Source organism: Mauremys reevesii, linkage group 2 (genome assembly GCF_016161935.1).
Source record: "Mauremys reevesii isolate NIE-2019 linkage group 2, ASM1616193v1, whole genome shotgun sequence".
NCBI lineage: Eukaryota > Metazoa > Chordata > Testudines > Geoemydidae > Mauremys > Mauremys reevesii.
Genome location: NC_052624.1, coordinates 181,223,362 through 181,241,937, shown reverse-complemented (window position 1 = coordinate 181,241,937; position 18,576 = coordinate 181,223,362). Strand labels below are relative to the sequence as shown.

At 39.5% G+C, this 18,576-nt stretch overlaps 1 protein-coding gene across 6 annotated transcripts in view; it reads right to left on the bottom strand.

The window, feature by feature from the left end:
- Positions 1 to 1,690: 1,690 nt before the first annotated feature.
- The window catches only part of E2F3 (E2F transcription factor 3), a 62,030-nt gene continuing 45,144 nt past the window's right edge, over positions 1,691 to 18,576 (bottom strand). For 5 of the 6 annotated variants that reach the window (XM_039521855.1, XM_039521859.1, XM_039521856.1 and 2 more), the window contains 6 exons: positions 15,998 to 16,109; positions 10,354 to 10,573; positions 9,574 to 9,732; positions 6,546 to 6,660; positions 4,792 to 4,930; positions 1,691 to 3,975 (listed from right to left, as the gene is read on the bottom strand). In XM_039521855.1, the coding sequence (XP_039377789.1) occupies positions 3,710 to 3,975; positions 4,792 to 4,930; positions 6,546 to 6,660; positions 9,574 to 9,732; positions 10,354 to 10,573; positions 15,998 to 16,109 (1,011 nt within the window). In that variant the 3' untranslated portion in view covers positions 1,691 to 3,709. The remainder of the gene's footprint in view (positions 3,976 to 4,791; positions 4,931 to 6,545; positions 6,661 to 9,573; positions 9,733 to 10,353; positions 10,574 to 15,997; positions 16,110 to 18,576) is intronic. The other variant, XM_039521860.1, reaches the window with a different exon arrangement.

Sequence of the window (18,576 nt, the reverse complement as noted above, 5' to 3'; positions counted from 1 at the left end):
AGAGGTGATTACCGGCCTCAAGCAGGAAAGAGTATGGATGTAACTGTTAGCTGGATTACTGGCTTCTCCAAAGTGCCCTCTGAGAACTGGGAGGGAGCCTTTTATTTTGAGTGCTGATGTTCAGAAACCAGTTCTTCCTGCTTGCTGTCACTTGTGGTGCTTCTGAAGACTTTAAGGGGTGGTAGTCCTGGCCTCTCTCCGGGATAGTGCATCTCTGGACCAGAAAGGAGATGATGAGAATCAGGGGAAAAACGTGCAAACTGCCACGACCGATAGATGTAGTATTAATAAACTTCTGCAGGCAGGGAAAGATGCTGGTACCCTAAACTCAGACACTGAAAGAATGAAAGAATTCTTCCTCCATTTCTCTGCCATGGTGGAGAAACCAGCAGATCATTATCAGGAATATCCAACCCTGTTCATGGTTGTTAGCAATCCTTTTTGGTCAAGTAGGCGGTCTCCCCCCTGACAAGCAGCTCAGTTTTCCATCTTTGCCCACGATGCTGGAGTCTCAGAAGGAACAAAGACCTTTTTTACACAGGTAGAGACTTAGCACAGGATTCTACCCATCAGCTGTCTAGTGCAGGTCTAGCATCTAGACAGATCCTGCCTTGACTGGGGAGGTAAGTATATGTCTACATTGCAATAAGCCTGGGGTTTGAACTCAGGCTCAAACCTAACCACCCTATTGTCTACACACAAATCTTGCTGATCCAGGGTCCTAGAACCCCGTGGGAATGGAGGGTCTGAGCCCTATTCCTGTGCAGTGTAGAAGCAGCCCAACTGGACTTTGTTCTGGGAGTCCACCAAAAGTATTTCACAATCCCATAGGCCAACTTTCCTTCTCTCCTCTGGAAAGTCAAGTTGGTGAATGGTCAAGTTCTCCCCCACTGCACTATGAACAAAGGTCTAGGGCTAAGAGTGGCCACACTTTGGAAGGGTGCTAGGAAGTCTGGGATATTGGTGGTTGGACTGAAGCCTGCATCATGCACTGTGGATCCTAGAGCTCCAGATTTGGACCCACGGTTCAACACTTCATAACCAGGGATACAAATGGCTGTAGATGCTCAAGCCCTAGGTTAACAACCCCTGGATCTGCTAACTCGAGTTCTACTAAGCCTGGGTTTGCATTTGTAGTGTAGACATACCCCATTGTCTTCAATGTAATTAATCTTGATTCAAACGGGGAGTCTTCCCATCAGTTCCTTAAGTTACCAACCTATACTCATGCCACTCTTAAAAACCATTTCTTCTGTCAAGCCCGTAAGTAGGGATTCATAATGCTTAAAGTTAAGTAAAATAAAACTTTGTCATCCCACCACTCGATTTCCTAGTGTGTCACATCTTGTGTGCATGCCTTTTCTTTAGATTGTAAAGGTCTGTCTTTGTTTTTCTGTCTTGTACAGCACTGAGTAGATTGTCAGCACTAAACAGACAAGTACTCTATTGGAATACTGCAGGTGTTAAATGATATAACCTGACTGATTAAAAAGCAATTCTACATAAACAGAAGAAGTTTCTCTCACTAACTAAAAGAGGAAAAAAAAGCAACAGTAACATCTATACCTGATGAAGGACCTCTTTAAGACGAATGATATTGATCTAAAAGTACCAAGAGTAACAAGAAGTTAAACAATATTCAAAAATAAACACCTGCATACAAATCTAAACTCTTTAAAAAATCCTTTTTTATTGATTCATTACCATACAAAATTTATTCAAATTACATCAATTTAAAGTGGTAAGATCACAGCTAGAGAACAGGTCACCCTTTAATAAATCTATTTACAAAACTCATAAAAGCTTTTTTTTTTTTAAACATTATTTTACAGGGTTTTTTTTTCCTCAACTAGCATACAATGCAAAGCTAATTTAGATTACTATTTTGCCCACACACATTGGGACAAGTGTTTAATTTATACAAAACTGTATAACAAAAAAGACAATAATATAATCTATTAGTCTCAATTTTATCCTTCCCACAAAGTGCCCCCTTGTCTCTCAGAAAATGTCATGCTTACACAACTTTTACTTTCCTCTTCCACAAGACTAAAATTTAAATACTGCAATTTTATTTACAGATCCACATCATTTAACAAAAAACCTCTTAAAAAATTACAAACAAGCTAGAAAATATTCTGGCAGTGTTTACAAATTAATTCCTATTGTACAAATCTGCTAGGTAACTAAAGTGTGAGTACAGAACATATATCAACTTAAATATAACCACTTAATGAACTATGCACACATTTGTACATATAAACACACACTTAACACTGTTTAACAGTTCTTAATGTGTTGCACTTTATACATTGTTATATTCTAAAGCTCAGTCATATAGTTCTTATTCTAGTACTTTTACTTTTAGTCATTTCATATGTGAGCTTTTATAGCAGCAACTCAATGGTACCAGAAAACCTGCATACATCATATGCAAACTACAATACAAAATAGTACTAATTTACTGTGTGTGTCAGATAATCACGACAGTAATACAAACAAACAAAAAAGATTATATGGGGCATCATCTACACCAACATTTAGCCCATAAAGTGGCAACATTTTAAACAAAAACAGAAGGTATATTTAAGACTTATTAGAATTCCTCTCACTTTCAAAAAATAAATATTGGTGCTTTACTATACTACCAAAGAGTTTCAAAAAATAAACATAATTCAGTTAATGTGGTACTTACAGTTATGTAGTTCTTGCTTTGGGGGAAAAAGCTCTGTGTGGCTGGCGAGGAAAATTATAAAAGCTGGAAGCAGAGGCAGCTTACCCGCTGATATAAATATGGTATACTGAACAAACAAAGCTTGGTATAAATTATTTTCCATAGAGAGAAAAACACAGTGCATATCTAGTAGGCACTTAACACAAAGCCCCACTTAGTACCACAAAAATTTATGTACCAGGTCTAGTGTGCACACTGGGGGCAGTAAAATTGAACTGTGCATCTTTGTTCCATTTTAAAAAGAGAAACACTTTCACACACATATGTAAGCATTTTAAAAATCTGTGGTTTCTATGAGAAGTGGCAGAACTTTATCCTTTGCCCATATTTGTAATATACACTAAATTTAAAGTTTATTTTTTTATTAAAAATGTATAAGGACATTAGTATCAGACCTCATACTGAGACACATACATTGCTCAAACTGAGCATTATGAGAGCAATTTAAAACATTCCCAGGAAGAGTTGAAGAAACCCATTTCACACTCTTGCATTACTTCCTATTTACATTTACTGCAGGTACAATCCATGTTGTGAGACTCAGAAGACATGCGTTTTCCACAGAAGGCACAGCTTGAAATACAATTTTAAAAATTGCTATTTGTTACTAAACCAGTTCATTGAGCCCTTCTCCACAAGCCCACTGTACACAGTAAGCAGAGATTTGGGGGGTGGGGTGGGGGTGAGAGAGGAACCTTTTATGATCACCTGCCTGCATGATGTGCCACTTGCTGATGCACAAGGCCCTGGAGCCTAGGGTCAAACAAGGCTTTGTTGCAAGAGTGTACAGTTGTGTTCATACTATTCTAGGAAATATTTCATTAAAATGTCAGCATTGTTCAGGAGTCTGTGATCGACTCTGTAATGCTACACTTGGGAATAGGAAAGAGGGAGAAAACAACACAGAATCACAGCAGGAGTTCTGGTTCCATTTTTAAAAAATGGTTTATATGGGAAATAATTAACAAAATATAATCAGCTATATATAAATTCATCCACCAAAGAGGGAAGCTTTTCTAAATCATAAGCATCAAAAAGATCACTGATGCCCTCTTCTTCCCCAAGGCTCAGCAGGTAATCTTCCTGAAGCAGAGGAGGCAGCAAGTTCACAAATGGCCCTTCAAAGTTGGAGGGAATTTGGTCCTCTGTTTGCTGCAAAAGATTGGTTGGAGAAGCCAATGGAGAGAGATTTGCCATATTTACTGAGCAGTCCCCTTGTCCTGAGTTACCAGAAGCCAGATCTGTAAGATGTGAAAATAGAAGATAATTTATCCTATTTGAAATATTATGCATGGATGAGATAAAGTTACTAAATGCTGCAAAGAGCGTTTTTCACCATGTTATTTAAACACAAAGCAAATAAAAGGTAGCCCTCTTTTTCTGTTATGTTCACCTGATTATACAAAATAAACAGCATAACAGAAAAAAAATATCACTAAGTCCAGTAACAACCCATTCACAGCAGTTTAAGATTCACTAAACAATTTACCAAAATCATGCTGCAGAAAGTGGTATCTGTCAGCAATTATTTATAATTAAATTAAAAACACTAATTCTTCAATAGGACCCACTAAGTAAGCCGATTATTAATGTATGAAAGTCTTAAGCAGGCCACACAGAATGACTCAGACTATTTCAAAGTTAAGTACCTTTAAGGCTAAATATATAGATATAAAATGTCATCAATGTCTGACATTGGTTATCTGCAGATGACAATAAGTGAATTTAAAATTCTGCCTCCGATTATGAGAAACATTATGTTTGTTTGCTGCCTTTTGTTGTATGTCAGCAAGTGATAAGAAACTAGATGTATTTTCAATGTTATATATATTTATGATACATTTAGGACATATAGTTTCATACCACATGCGAATACCAAACCCAATGACAAGCAAATGACAAACAGGGGAAATACATTTTCTAATATGCAGTCTAGAAACCTTACATCTTTCTGGCTTAGACAAAAACCCAGGCACCTGTACAGATTACTTCTTTTAGTTAAACTTTCATGTTAAACTCTGAAGACCTTGTGCATCAGAACAGAAAGAGAACTTTACCTTTGGAAATTGTTTTTGAGATATTTCCGTTGTGGTCCTGATTGTATGTTTTAAGAGGACTGAGGCTGTCATTCTCTTCTGGACATAGATAAACCTCAATAGGTCCTTCAGTACTAGATAAATGAATCAGCGCATTCTGCTAACAGAAAAGATTTAAAATTTCAGCAAAGTTCTATGGTAACAAGCACTATAATAGTGACCTTTCTGTCACAACTGAAGGTCATATGATATGGTATGTTTTGGTTGCCATTGTTTAGTTCTGGTATAACGATTAGAGGTATTACAAGTTCCACATCGATCCCCGTGTTTACATTTCACCTTATTTTTGTAACGTGAAAGATTTTGCTGGCAAAGCTCTTAGTTAGGAAGAGAGCATTTAAGGCTACCCACCTCTTTGTAACAAACTTAGGGCATGTCTACGCTTCAAATTTAAATCGTCTCACGTTAGATCAACCTACAGCCAATTCAGTAATTAAATTGGCTCTTTAGGTCCACACTATGTTCCTTCTGTAGGTGGTGCACGTCCTCACCAGGAATGCTTGCACCGGCTTAAGTGGGGACTTGGGGAGCACTAACAGCCTGAGCCATCAGCCCCTGGGCAGCAACAGGCAATGTAAACAACTCAGTGTCTACACAGACACTGCGTCATCCTAACTATATCAACTTAAACGCTACACCTCTTGCAGAGGCGGAGTTATTAGGTCGGTGTAGTGGGTAACTTATATTGGCGGGAAGGACATTTTAGTGTAGACACATACAGAGTTCGGTTGATGTAAGCCGCCCTATATCGACCTTACGCTATAGTGTAGACCAGGCCTTAGAAGTTCACCGATTTCTGTGTTATGTTATAGTGATGTACATATAAAGGGGATTGGACTCTTAATACTTTGTCACAATAGTTATAACCTGTTGCTTTATGATAGGATGTGATTTACAGTGCAAGTCACAGAATAGTGTATTATGGTTTGATTTATTTAAAAGGTTTCTGACAAAGGGCATGGCAGAGATGCCTTTTCACATGTTAAAAAAAGTTTTTCAGCTTGTATTTCATCTGCATATTGATCGATTCCCTTGCTCCTCTTAACAAAGCAAATGCCACTGTCTTATACCAGACTGATTCTGTAGGAACCTTCTTCTGAGATTAAAATTCCCACCTCATCTTGAGAAGTTAGTATTTTTCTCTTTCATTACATCAGTCTAGGATATTATTTTTTTGTGAAAATGTACCTAGTCAGTCACCCTTCCTATTATGATGAAAAACACAAATATTAACTCCACAATTGAAAAAGAATCACTTCCCTCAAGCAAGTGGAGCTTGTCAAAACTGCAGTTCATTATTAGCAACCTAAGAGGCATTAGCACATCAAAATCATGCAGTTTGACATTCTTCTTTTAAAGTTACCTACTACACTATTCGACAAAAGTTCCTCGTGCTAATCATGTTTTGCATTCAAAAGTAGCATGCATTAGTTGAAGAGGGAGCTGGACTTGAGAGTATGAGAATCAAAGGATACAACTGCAAGAGTGCAGGAGAGGAGAAGAAATATAAGATTAGTATCTGAGTTATGTAAATGGGAGTTTCTGATTATATAGTTCTCGTCGATTTTGACAATGTCCCCAAAGTGCTCAAGACATATCAACATCATCCAACTTAAGACAAGCATTTCAGATGCCACAGGCAAGCACAGACACACATCCTCCATTTGTAGTTAAAAAATTACATTATGCAACAAGAGACGCTACGGTGCTCTTACCTCCACTGGGTCAGGCACTTCAAGTCTGGTTTCTGGAGGTGCTTTCACAACTATAACAGTTTGGTCTTTAAGGCCATTAATTTTTCGAATATCTTGATATGTAACATAAGCTAATGTAATCAGTGTTAAGGAGTCCTTCCAATCAAAGATGCAGCATATTCACATTAAAAGAAAAAAAAAGTTTCTGCAAAAAATAATTGATTCTACAAGCTTTGTTCCCAGTTAATCTCCACATGGTCCTCCTCACCCCGATTTTAATTTCAGTACAGTATTCTCCCTGACACTGGAAACCATTCTTTGTAGCCACTAACCTTCAGGCAAATAAGGACCAGTTGAGATTCTAAGCAAAGCATGTCAGTACTGTGCCTTGATCAAACAGTTGGGCCACTATTCAGTCACAAAAAGTATTTTCACTTGCATCTGGGTGCTGCTGTTTCCAGCTGTGTGTGTGTGTGTGTGTGTGTGTGTGTGTGTGTGTGTGTGTGTGTGTGTGTGTGTGTGTGTGTGTGTGTGTACACATGCGTGCACAGAAAATTTCAACATACTTGCAAACGAGTTGCATAGAATTGGGAACTCAAAAGAAATTTAAGATAATTTGCAAACACAGACAAACGCACTCTCTCACCTTCCACTCCGCCCCCCCGCCAATAATTTTAAATGTAACATTCAATCACCCATACTGTAATTTCAGTAAATTTTTAAATTTAATTTTGTTGGTAATTATTTCTCAAGGAGTGGCATCTATCATTTTCTTTTATTACTGTGACAATATATTCTGTGTTTTTATATCCTGGGTTTTCCAGGCAATCATCCAGGTTGATAGAAGTTATAATAAAGTGATGCACATCGTTTTGTGTGTTCCCAGGCATAAAAATGCTTAGAGCAATCTCATCTAATGCCCCTTTGGAAAGGAGGAAAGTAAAAAAGAAATAAACAACTGATTTTACTTTTTTTAATTTAGTGCACATAAAAAGTGTCATATTTAAGCACTGGGAAATGATGTTCGCTGTTTATATATAGAACATTACAGTGGTCAACAATAATACATTTTGCTAAGTCACCACACTGTGGTATCTCAGTATTACTCATGGCTCAGTATAGGAAATAACTACTGTCAGCATACAAGTGTTTCAGGATCTTCATTTTTGCCTGTGAAACACATACCACATTCTTTGTACTGCAGAAGTGAAGATTTATGACGACAGTTACTACTGTGTGTGAATTTTTGATAGATCTGAACTTTAAATTATGACCACAGTGCAGCACAGTGGAACAGTACTAATTGCCCCAACTCCATGCCACCACTATATCTCAAAACCAACTTGGACTGAACACCTGTAGAAATGAGATGGTAGCTCAGCCATCATGGTCATTCAAATCCTTTGCCTCTCTACTGAGATTTCTAGGAAAGGCAAAGTGCATAGTGGTTTTGTATCAGATGCAAATTTAAATGAAAGCACCAAATCAACTTTATTTTGCAACAGATTTAGATTGAAATTGAACTGGCATCCTACAGGTGAAAGGCTATATATCACATTAACCAATTTTATAAGCCATCTAGTCCCTCTTAATGCTTTCAAGAAGACCTGAAAATTCTCTTACAGTTTGGTCAGTTGACAAGCAGGAAGGCAATTTCCTTTGTTGGAGAAACAAAAACAACTAAGGCTGGTCTTATTCCAATAAACCTAAGGTAATAATATCACTAAGTTACTCTACAATTCTACTGTCATCATTACAGGAGTATATAACCCATGCAGCCTGGTTTTGAACAGTGTCCAGATACCACCTCACACAAAAAATAAAAATAAAAACGAACAAGTCTGTTCTCTGAGAATAAAAGCAAAAAGAAAAAAGCTAATAAAACAAGCTTCTCAGCTATAGTAGCAGACAGTAACAGTAATTCTTCGTCCGTCTGCACCATAGTAGGCAACAAATTTTACTGAGACAAAGTCAGGATCAACCCTGTGTTTAGCGTTTCTGTGCTTTCACATCAGTATCCATTGGAAGGAACTATGAATTTACTTTACAGCCGCACTGCTATTTTATATCATGGTACATTTCCTGGCTTATAAATTCACTGATCAAATACATTCAAATGTCGATGTTTCTACAGTTGTCATAATTAAAAAAATCAACATTGACACAGTAAATGTTACTTCCTATCCTTAAAAAAAGACTGTAAATGCAGTTTTTCACATGTCACGGATATCAAATGTTGACTTTTGAAAAATCAACTACAGTATATAATAAAGATCTTCATCATATATCAATGGGTGACATGTCCAGTAAAAGCCACAATATCTTTTAGGATTAACCTGTTCTTCACAGACATATGAATATTGGAAAATATATTAATCCTCTGCAGCTCACCACTGTTATTAAAATCAGTAACATTTAAAATATATCTAGCTTGGGTTTTTATCACCATAGTATCTAGGAAGCATTTATCCCCATAGTATCTAGAGGTTAGGAAACAATAAGGTAAGTTGCAAACAAAGGCAGATTCAGCCTTTGCCTTCCTAGATTTCAATTGCTTGTATTTGTTTTTTTTGTAATCTTTATATACATATTAATGTATGTGCATATATACACATCTAGGTAGTAATATAAAAATAAATACACAAAAACTTAGCTTATGTTTGCAAAAAGTGGGTTTTGATCTGGGTTCAGAATTGTAAAATGAGAACAATGTTTTAAAAGACATGCTTGAACTTAATGTTTTGTCTTCACTGCACTGTAATGAAACTGCTGAACTCTTGGTCATACTACTTTATCTAAAGATGGATATTTTGGGACCTCTTCATACATTAACATTTCTTATATGCTCCAGAAATGTTAAATGTCTAATTTTATAATTGATGTAAGTGCTTTCTTAGCGACATCTGCATTAAATCACAGAAAACTGTTACCTTTAGGAATGAATTTTCAGTGCTATGTGTCACTTATCTCTACTTTGAAGAGTCTTCCTAACTCTTACTCTAGCAGCAGGGAGGTTAACCACATTTGGAAATGATGGCATAAAGGATATCTCTGATTCTCTGAATCCTCTGTTAGCAACTTGAGATCCAGGGTGCAACTTTGGATCAATTCATCCAGTTTCTTCTCTTCCTGACTGAGTTCAGTCACCTCCTTTGACAGGCCTTGACACTGTGCCAGCATGCCCCCATCATCAGATAGACTGCAGCCCCTACAAATCCAAAGAAGGCAGGGTCTTTGTAATCATTATTACAACTCAAAACTACTCTGTAGGAGGAGGGGAGCAAGGGAAAAAAAGAGGTGTGTCTTTAAGTTACAAGCCTTGATTACTGCAGCCTTCATTCCCTAAAGCAGCTTAAAGGATGCCAGTATAAACCAAGCTTCTCAGAGAAGGCACCTTGTATTGTGGCACCATTTAATACAAGAATTTTCTTACGAGAGGCCTATCAGATATTAAAAAACTATCTTAAGTAACAGGTTTCAGAGTGGTAGCTGTGTTAGTCTGTATCAGCAAAAACAATGAGGTGTCCTTGTGGCACCTTAGAGACTAACAAATGGATTTGGGCATAAGCTTTCGTGGGCTAAAACCCATCTGATGAAGTGGGGTTTAGCCAACGAAAGCATATGCCCAAATAAATTTGTTAGTCTCTAAGGTGCCAAAAGGACTCCTCGTTGTTTTTATCTCAAGTAAATAACATTAAAAGGCTATTCTATTTTTGGAAAGTCTGTTCGACAACCGCTGGGAGCAGGAGTGCGAGGCTGGGAGCAGAGACGGGAAACACTGCCACTTTATAACAATGCAATCAGCTGGAGAAGGATGGTGAATACTCACATCCACTGAATGTTGTTTTTGGATTTCTTCTTAATGAGATGGATGCCTTCCAGTACATTGGTGATATCATAAATCCTCCGTTTCTGCACCTTGAGGACCTCTGCTGCTCTGTTCAAATCCACGACCCCATCTGGGGACTGGCTCAGCAGTTGAATGAACTTCTTTGTGAGAAGACCAAGTGATGTATCATACCGAGTCTTTTCTGAAGGAGATTTTGGAGCTTCGAAGAAAAATGAATATAAAAAAGGAAGGATGAGAAAAGAAACGAGTTTGTTAGCTGCTGTTCAAATCAGTTTTCCCATTTCAGTTTTGAAACGGGCATTTGAGGCAACAAAATATGTTTTGCAGAAACTTCCTACATATTTTACTACAGAAAGCTCTTAAACTTCCGCATTAGCACAAAACCTACCATTGGATATTTATATAGTTTCATAGTGTCTCTCTCCAAAGATCAAGGCACATGGACTCAATTTTAAAAAAGCACACACGTGTATTTCTCATTAGCTTAATGGATAATGCATAATAAAAGTTTAAGACTATGCAAAGTATGGCAACGTAATTTAACAATATTTCGGTATATTTTTGTCTTGGCAGCAACACCAACTACCTACCCTTTATCAGGCTGCTAGCCAGTTTTCTTCATGGGTTGATTGTCCCTCTTTTAAGGTAACAGATAACTTAAGGGTTTCACGGGCAATTAACCATACCTTTGGTGCTCTTCAGTAGGTGTACCAAATGACCGTTTCCCTAATTTACAGACGACTCGTGTGAATCAATGAGATTTACACCAAATTTACAAGACAGTTAATAATCATGCATCCAAGGCTATATATTATTTCTCCTTAACCTTATAATAACTCCTTAAAACCAGTAAAGTACAGAGTTTTCCTCCAATTTGCGCTCACTACCCTTACAATGATGTGAAGGTAGTGAGGGAAAACTAGGGAAGAGTGCTGTACTTTACTGGTCTTAAACCATGAATCAGCAACTAACTGCCTCTCACTGGAAAACGAGGGGGACATATTTTCTATATGCCCAGAGAATTAATTGACAAGTTTTGCAGTGGCACACAATTGTAACTGCAAAATAAATCTATATTTGTACAGGCAATAATTAAGTGTTTTTTCCATGAACAAATGGCGGCATCTATTCATTTTATAGATGCGTTTTCAGAGGACAGTTTAAATATGTGGCCCAGAATAAAAAGGTGTTACTAACCTTCCATAACCGTTGTTCTTGGAGACGTGTTCCTCATGGCCATTCCAAAGTAGGTGTGTGCTCGCCCTGAGCACTGCCGCCAGAAAGTTTTTCCTTCAGTGGTATCTGTCAGGTCAGCTTTTGATGCCCTCTGGGGTCATGCGCTCATAGCACCAGTATAAAGGGGCCCGTTGACCTGAAACCCCCCTCAGTTCCTTCTCGTCGGCTAATCTGACAGAGGGGCAGGGGTGAAATGGATTTGAGCAACACATCTCGAAGAACAACAGTTAAGAAAGGTCAGTAACATTTTTCTTCTTCAAGTGATTGCTCATGTCAGTGCCTAAGTAGGTGACTCCCAAGTAGTTGCACAAGTCGAGGGTTAGGAGTTCATTAGCATGCTGATTGTAATACCACTCGGCTGAAACCTGAGTCGTCTCTAGCCTGCTGGGTGATGGCATAATGAGAGGTGTGGACTGACACGACCACGCTGCCGCTCTAAGCATATCCCATATAGGAACTTGAGCCACAAACACTGCTGAAGATGCTTGAGCCCTTGTAGAATGCGCCATTAGGGTAAGAGGAGCGGGGTCCTTCACCAGGTCATAGCATGTGTGGATATAGGAAGTGATTCACAAAGAAATTCTCTGGACCGAGACTGGAAGGCAGACAGAATGAAAGGCAATGGCTACGAAAAGCTGAGTAGATTTCTGAAATGACTTAGTCCTTTCTATGTAGAAAGCTAGTGCATGTCTGACATCCATGAGTCTCTGTTCCTCTCTGTTGACTTGCGGTTTCGGATAGAAGACTGGTAAGAAGACATCCTGGTTACTATGAACTTGTGAGACCCCCTTTGGAAGGAAGGCCAGATGCGGCCACAATTGAACCTTGTCCTTGAAGATGACCATATATAGTGGTGCCGAAGAAAGGGCTCAGATCTCCAAGACCCTTCTGGTAGAAGTAATGGCCACCAGGAAGGCCACCTTCCAGGATAAGTAGAGGAGGAACGCTAGTCCCCAGCTCACCCCTTCTGTCCGTGTCCTCCCATCACCCCCCCACTGGGTCGTAGACATGAGCCCCCTCTTTCCCCTGCATCAGGAGCCCCAAGGCCCCCTGCCCCCCCTGCGGCCAGAGCAATGAGCCTCTCCCGACCTCACCCCGTCTGGAAGAGCCCCGAGTGCACACACCCCCTTGCCTGGAGGAGCCCTGGGCCAGCCACAGCCACGCCTCCCCTACTCTCCCCTCCCCAGACCCCAAGCCACCTGGGAAAAGCTGCAGCATCTCTTTCCAAAGAAATTGTGCTTTCATTATACCCCATACAGGTTCCAGAGCGGCTGAGGAGGTGGTATCTGGTAGTCAGCTTCCCGGGTTCATCAGTAATCTCTCTGGACTCCCCCTGCCAAACCCTGCAACGTCCCCTAGCCTATTATACCCGCCACCCATGTTGCCAGCGGTTCAAATAGAGGTCCCATTAGCTGGCCAACACCAAGTTGAGGTCCTGGGAGGGAGTGGCTGCTGTACCTCGGGGTATAATCTCTCCAAGCACTGTTGTGCCTCGTCACGAACAGATCTATCTGGAAAGTCCCCAACTTCTGGAAGATGCCTTTCCCGACATCTGGACGGATGACCATTCGAGAAGGATCTGCTGAGGTGATCCACTAGCTAGTTCTATGACCCCAGGAGATAGGAGTCTTCAAGATGGATCGAGTGGGCTACTGAAAATTCCCACAAGAAAAGAGTTTTCTGGGACAGGTGAGAGGAACGTGCTCTACCCTGCCTGTTTACATACAACATCACTATTGTGTTGTCTGTAAGAACCGAAAGACACTTGCCCTTCAGGAGGGGTTGGAACGCCTGGCAGGCTTGGCGAACCATCCTGAGCTCCCTGACGTTGATGTGTAGCGAGAGACCCTGAGCTCTAAAGGGCCCCAAGCGAGCTCCCCAGCCCATCGCCGAAGTGTCTGTGATGAGACACATTCACAGTTGGGGTCTCGAGAATGGGACGCCTGCACACATTGTCCATGGAACCAACCACTAAAGAAGGGAGGCGATCACTGGTGGAGGAGGTGTGATGACCATGTCTAAGTGATGTCGGCCCGGTGCATAAGGCAACCAAGCCTGAAGAAGTCTGAGTCGCAGCCTTGCATTTTGCACCACATAGGTGCATGAAGCTATATGGCCTAGGAACTTTAAGCAGTTTCTTGTAATGGTGATGGGGTGGTTTCTGAGGCTTCTGTGAACGCCCTCTTGCTCAGAACTGGGCTTCCAGGAGGAAGGCTCTGGCTTGGACCAAGTCGAGGATTGCCAGGATGAATTCTGTCCTTCAAACGGGGGAGAGAGTAGACTTCTGGATATTTATCAACAGGTCTAAGTCCTGGAAAATTGACTGCATTAACTTTACATTTGTCTCCATCTGGGTCTTGGTGCAACCTCTGATCAGCCAGTCAAGGTAAGGGTAGACCTGAACCTCCCTGGTTGGAATGGTTTTCTTTGGTGCTGGAGATGACGGAGGGTGCTGAGGTTCCTGAGAAGCAGAAACAATGTCCGTTCTCGGTGCCGGGGATGACGACTGGTGCTGAGACTCCCTAAGAATCGCCAGGGCACTCCTTACAGAGGCTGAAGTACTGAGTGCCACAAAGTGGGGTTTGTTAACCTAACTGTTCTAACAACTACAATAACGTTAACTATATACACCAAGTAGAAATAAAGTCCACTGAAGGCGTATTTGCGAATACAAGGACGAGGTAGTTTCAGTGACTGTCGCAGGTAGTAAGAAGGAACTGGGGGATGCAGGTCGGTGGGCCCCTTTATACTGGCACTATGAGTGTGCTAACCTGACAGATACCACTGAAAGAAAATTTTTCTGGCGGCTGTGCTCAGGACAAGCACACACGTACTTTGGAATTGACATGAGCTTGAAGAACTAAGTAGTATTCCAAACTATTTCTAATATTTGGTGCTGCACACCCTGATTTTGTTGGTCTTGTAATCTCTGAAGATACAGAGGATACAAAATGTTTCAAACTCTTACATCAGGGCAATAAGCCAGCCAGTAACCAAAAAGGGTTAAGCCAATAAGCCAGCCAGTAACCAAAAATCTCCCCTATGGGCAGATTATACCACATTTTTCCACTATTGGGTTTCTTGCACCTTCTTTCAAAGCTTCTGATACCAGCTACTCTCTGAGAAGGCTCTACACAAGACGGATCACTGGCCTGATCCAGTATGGCAGTGTCTACGTTCCCACATCTAATTGTAAAAGTCAGGCTATATCTACATTACAGACCTTACGGCAGAACAGCTGTACTGCTACAGTTCTGCCGCTGTAAGGTCTCTCCTGTAGCCCCTCTTCACTGGCAGGAGAGAGCTCTCATGCCAGCATAATTAAACCACCCCCAATGACCGGCATTATCTAGCTCTGCAGGAGAGCCTCTCCTGCAAACATAGCGCTTTTTCCGGTGAAACTTACGTCGGTCAGGAGTGTGTTTTCTCACATCTCTGACCCACAAAAGTTTTACCAACAAAAGTGGTAGGGTAGACAAAGCCTTAGTCAATCTGAAATCTAACCTAGAAGTGGGCACTAAGAGTATCCTGAAATAATTTGAAGAATATTGTGACTTTCCTATGGAAATATATTCATCCACCCACTCACAAAAGGAGGCAATTTCTACCTAATCCTTTGGGAGATTCAAGGTCTACACAGGGACATTAAGGTGAGCTAATCCAAATTAACTAAAGATGTGGATTTAAAGCAGATTAGTTAGGCCACATTAAACCCCTTTGAGGACAGTCTCATTCAGAATTAAAGAGGCCTTCATTTGCTTTAAATGAAGCTAAACAGGTTTAATGTGGTTTAACTCAGTGGTTCTCAATCAGGGGTAGGCATGCCCTTGGGGGTACGCAGAGGTCTTCCAGAGAGTACATCAACTCATCTAGATATTTGCCTAGTTTTACAACAGACTATATAAAAAACACTAGCAAAGTCAGTACAAATTAAAGTTTCATATAGACAATTACTTGTTTATACTGCTCTATATTCTATACACTGAAATATAAGTACTGTACAATATTTATATTCCAATTGATTTATTTTATAATGATATGGTAAAAATGAGAAACTAAGCAATTTTTCAGTAACAGTGTGCTGTGACATTTTTGTATTTTTATGTCTTGATTTTGTAAGCAAGTAGGTTTTAAGTGAGGTGAAACTTAGAGGTAGGCAAGACAAATCAGACTCCTGAAAGGGATACAATAGTCTGGAAAGGTTGAGAGCCACTGGTTTAAGTAATCTGCTTTAAATGCGCATCTTTAATTAATTTGGATTAATTTTTCTGAATGTTCCTCTACAGACAAGGCCTTTGGCTGTTGGTTTTTTAGGAAAAGACATCATAAAGGAAGTCCAAAATAGCTTTAAGCCCCACACCACAGAGCATAACAAAAGTTTCCTTACTTTTTGGACTATCTGGACTTCTTGTTGCAGCTCTTCCTTTTCCTTTTGGGGTTTTTAATCCTTCAGCAAGATATTGGTGACCACTTTCTCCTAGTTCCAGCCTTCGCTTTGCCTGTTAAAAAGCAAATTTTGTATTGATGGAGTGTCCTAAAAGTACATTGCACTTTACAAAGCACAGAATAATGGAGAAGTGGAGAGAGGGGAGGGAACGGACAGACGGAAGAGAACTTTACACAGCAACCTATCTATCTAGGTTCTTATTCCACACTCATCACTATGGTATGAATGTCTACTGGCACCTTAAGACAATTTTAATTTTTTACTTAAAGGTCACAATGATAGCTAAATTTGAATAAGTAAGTAGATCTTTTAATTTTAAAAGAAAACTGAGTTAGGGATATATTTTTAGGATAGTATGTAGCGAAGTTTGACTTTCTTGTACTATATGTCAAAGATCTAAACATATTTCTACCTATCACTGTATTAAGAGTTCTAGTTACAGCACAGAGTATAACATTCAGGGTGAGCTCGCAAATACACACAATGACTTACTTGTACAGCTACATTTTTAGTGAAACTTTTTTTAGGATTCTGTGCATCTTCAGAAGACTGCGCCAAGTTATATTTGTGTAAATTAGATTTCATATGCACCATCTGACTTGGTAGCTATGAGAAGTTCATAAATACCAATAATAAAGTTACAGCAATGCTACAATGAACATGGTACCGAGAAGTAAAATGTCTAAGCATGGGAGAAAGAAGGAAATCTGGCCATCTTGAAAGAGTCTTGCCATCATCTTGGATTATTTTTGCCTTAATCAAGAAGACAACCATTCAGTTTAGCCTACCAAGTGAACTAGAATATATAAAAATTTATTCTGAAACCCAGACTGGAGAAAATGGACCAGTGACAGCATCAGAAAAAGGCTGTTTGAAGACTGTCTACCCAATGTGTTCACTTATGAAGAAGTAAAGCTGTGTACAACCTTGCAAGAAATGAAAGAGATGGCTGAAACTCTGACAAGACTGCTCTGCTGAGTTAGATAGCAATATAAAGATAGACAAACAACATAAAACATCATCATCAGTGTGAATCCTGTTCCTAGATACCTGAACTATTAATTTTGGAAGCAATTCCATGCCATGCCATTATCCACTGAAACTGGACCTGGGGATAGCTGATTCATTATCCTAATAATAAGAGGAGCATTAACTTGAATACACACAAATGGGAAGGTAAAACCCATTTCTAACAAAATTTGCCTGCATAGCTGTTTCCGAAAAATGGGGCTAATACAACTAGATTTTATGATTCAGAGTACTTTATTTTATTTATTTAAAACAGACTGACAAATAATCTAACACCACAGAACTGTATCCTAGTAAGAGCTGCTCTGGGCCAAAGCAGGACAGCACATTCCATTATGGAGCTGTAAATAGTGATATTTTTCTTCTATTTTTTTTAAAATGTGTGCATTTTATTACTGGTTTGTCTCAGAGAGCTCAAAATATATTCAATTTGTATTTACTTTTTGATAACTGACATCTTTGTGTTGGACTCCCTTTGTGAACCTAAGGTTCATTAACATTAGAGTCAGGGCACAGAGGTTCATCTTACTCCACAACACAGACACACAATTCACAAGCTGCTCTGAGTTATATTTATCTTTGAGTTGAGACTAATTCACAGATGACATAACTGCAAGCGAGCTATCCTACATCTCCTCACAAGCACAGACAAAATTATGCTGCTGCAGCCACACATCCTGAAACAACAGCTCTCTAGAAAGGTCTGAGTTACCTCTGTTCATCTCAATAGGGCATTAACTCTGCAATCCAAGACTGGCCATTTAAAATGTTGTTAACAGAAACATCCAGCTAATAGACTTTAGCCTGCGTGACTGGATTAATTTGACAAAGATATTACACAGGAATGAGATAAAACTCACTTGGTTTTTAAAATTTTTGTTTCTTCATCCGAGAACTCTGGGATGGAGGGAGGCAGGCAGGGAGAGAAAGGGAGACACTTCAGGATACAGCAAAACCAAGCCAGAGGGATTGTGTTAAGAAAAGAATGAAAGATTTCAGGAATATGTGGTGGGGAGAATTTTTTTTTTTTTTAAGACAACACTTCATGAAATAATTATATTATTTAATAGTTTTAAACATCAAACACAAGTTTTGTGTGGAATGAATTTGCAAACTAATCCTCGTCTCGCTCCTTCCCCAGCCCCACAGATTTTGCAAATATTTTAGGGAAAACAATTTAGAAATTTGTAGTGGCCATAGCCACCGGGAGGTTTACATAAGCATATCTAAGAATATATAGCAAATAGGAGTTTTCTTTAAGGACTTGCCTGCTAACACCCTACAACCTTCTCCTCTGAACTTTATATTACTAAGTACCAACCATGGTTACTCAAACAGCATCTTTTAGCTGCTTCCAATAGTACTGCATGTTTGTGTGTTTTTCAGAAGGTGTTTAAAACAGCAGAATGGTCTTGTCAGTTTCATTAAGACTGACTATATAGGACTATATGTATACACAGGCAGAACAGGACTATGGATCTCTGGCAATT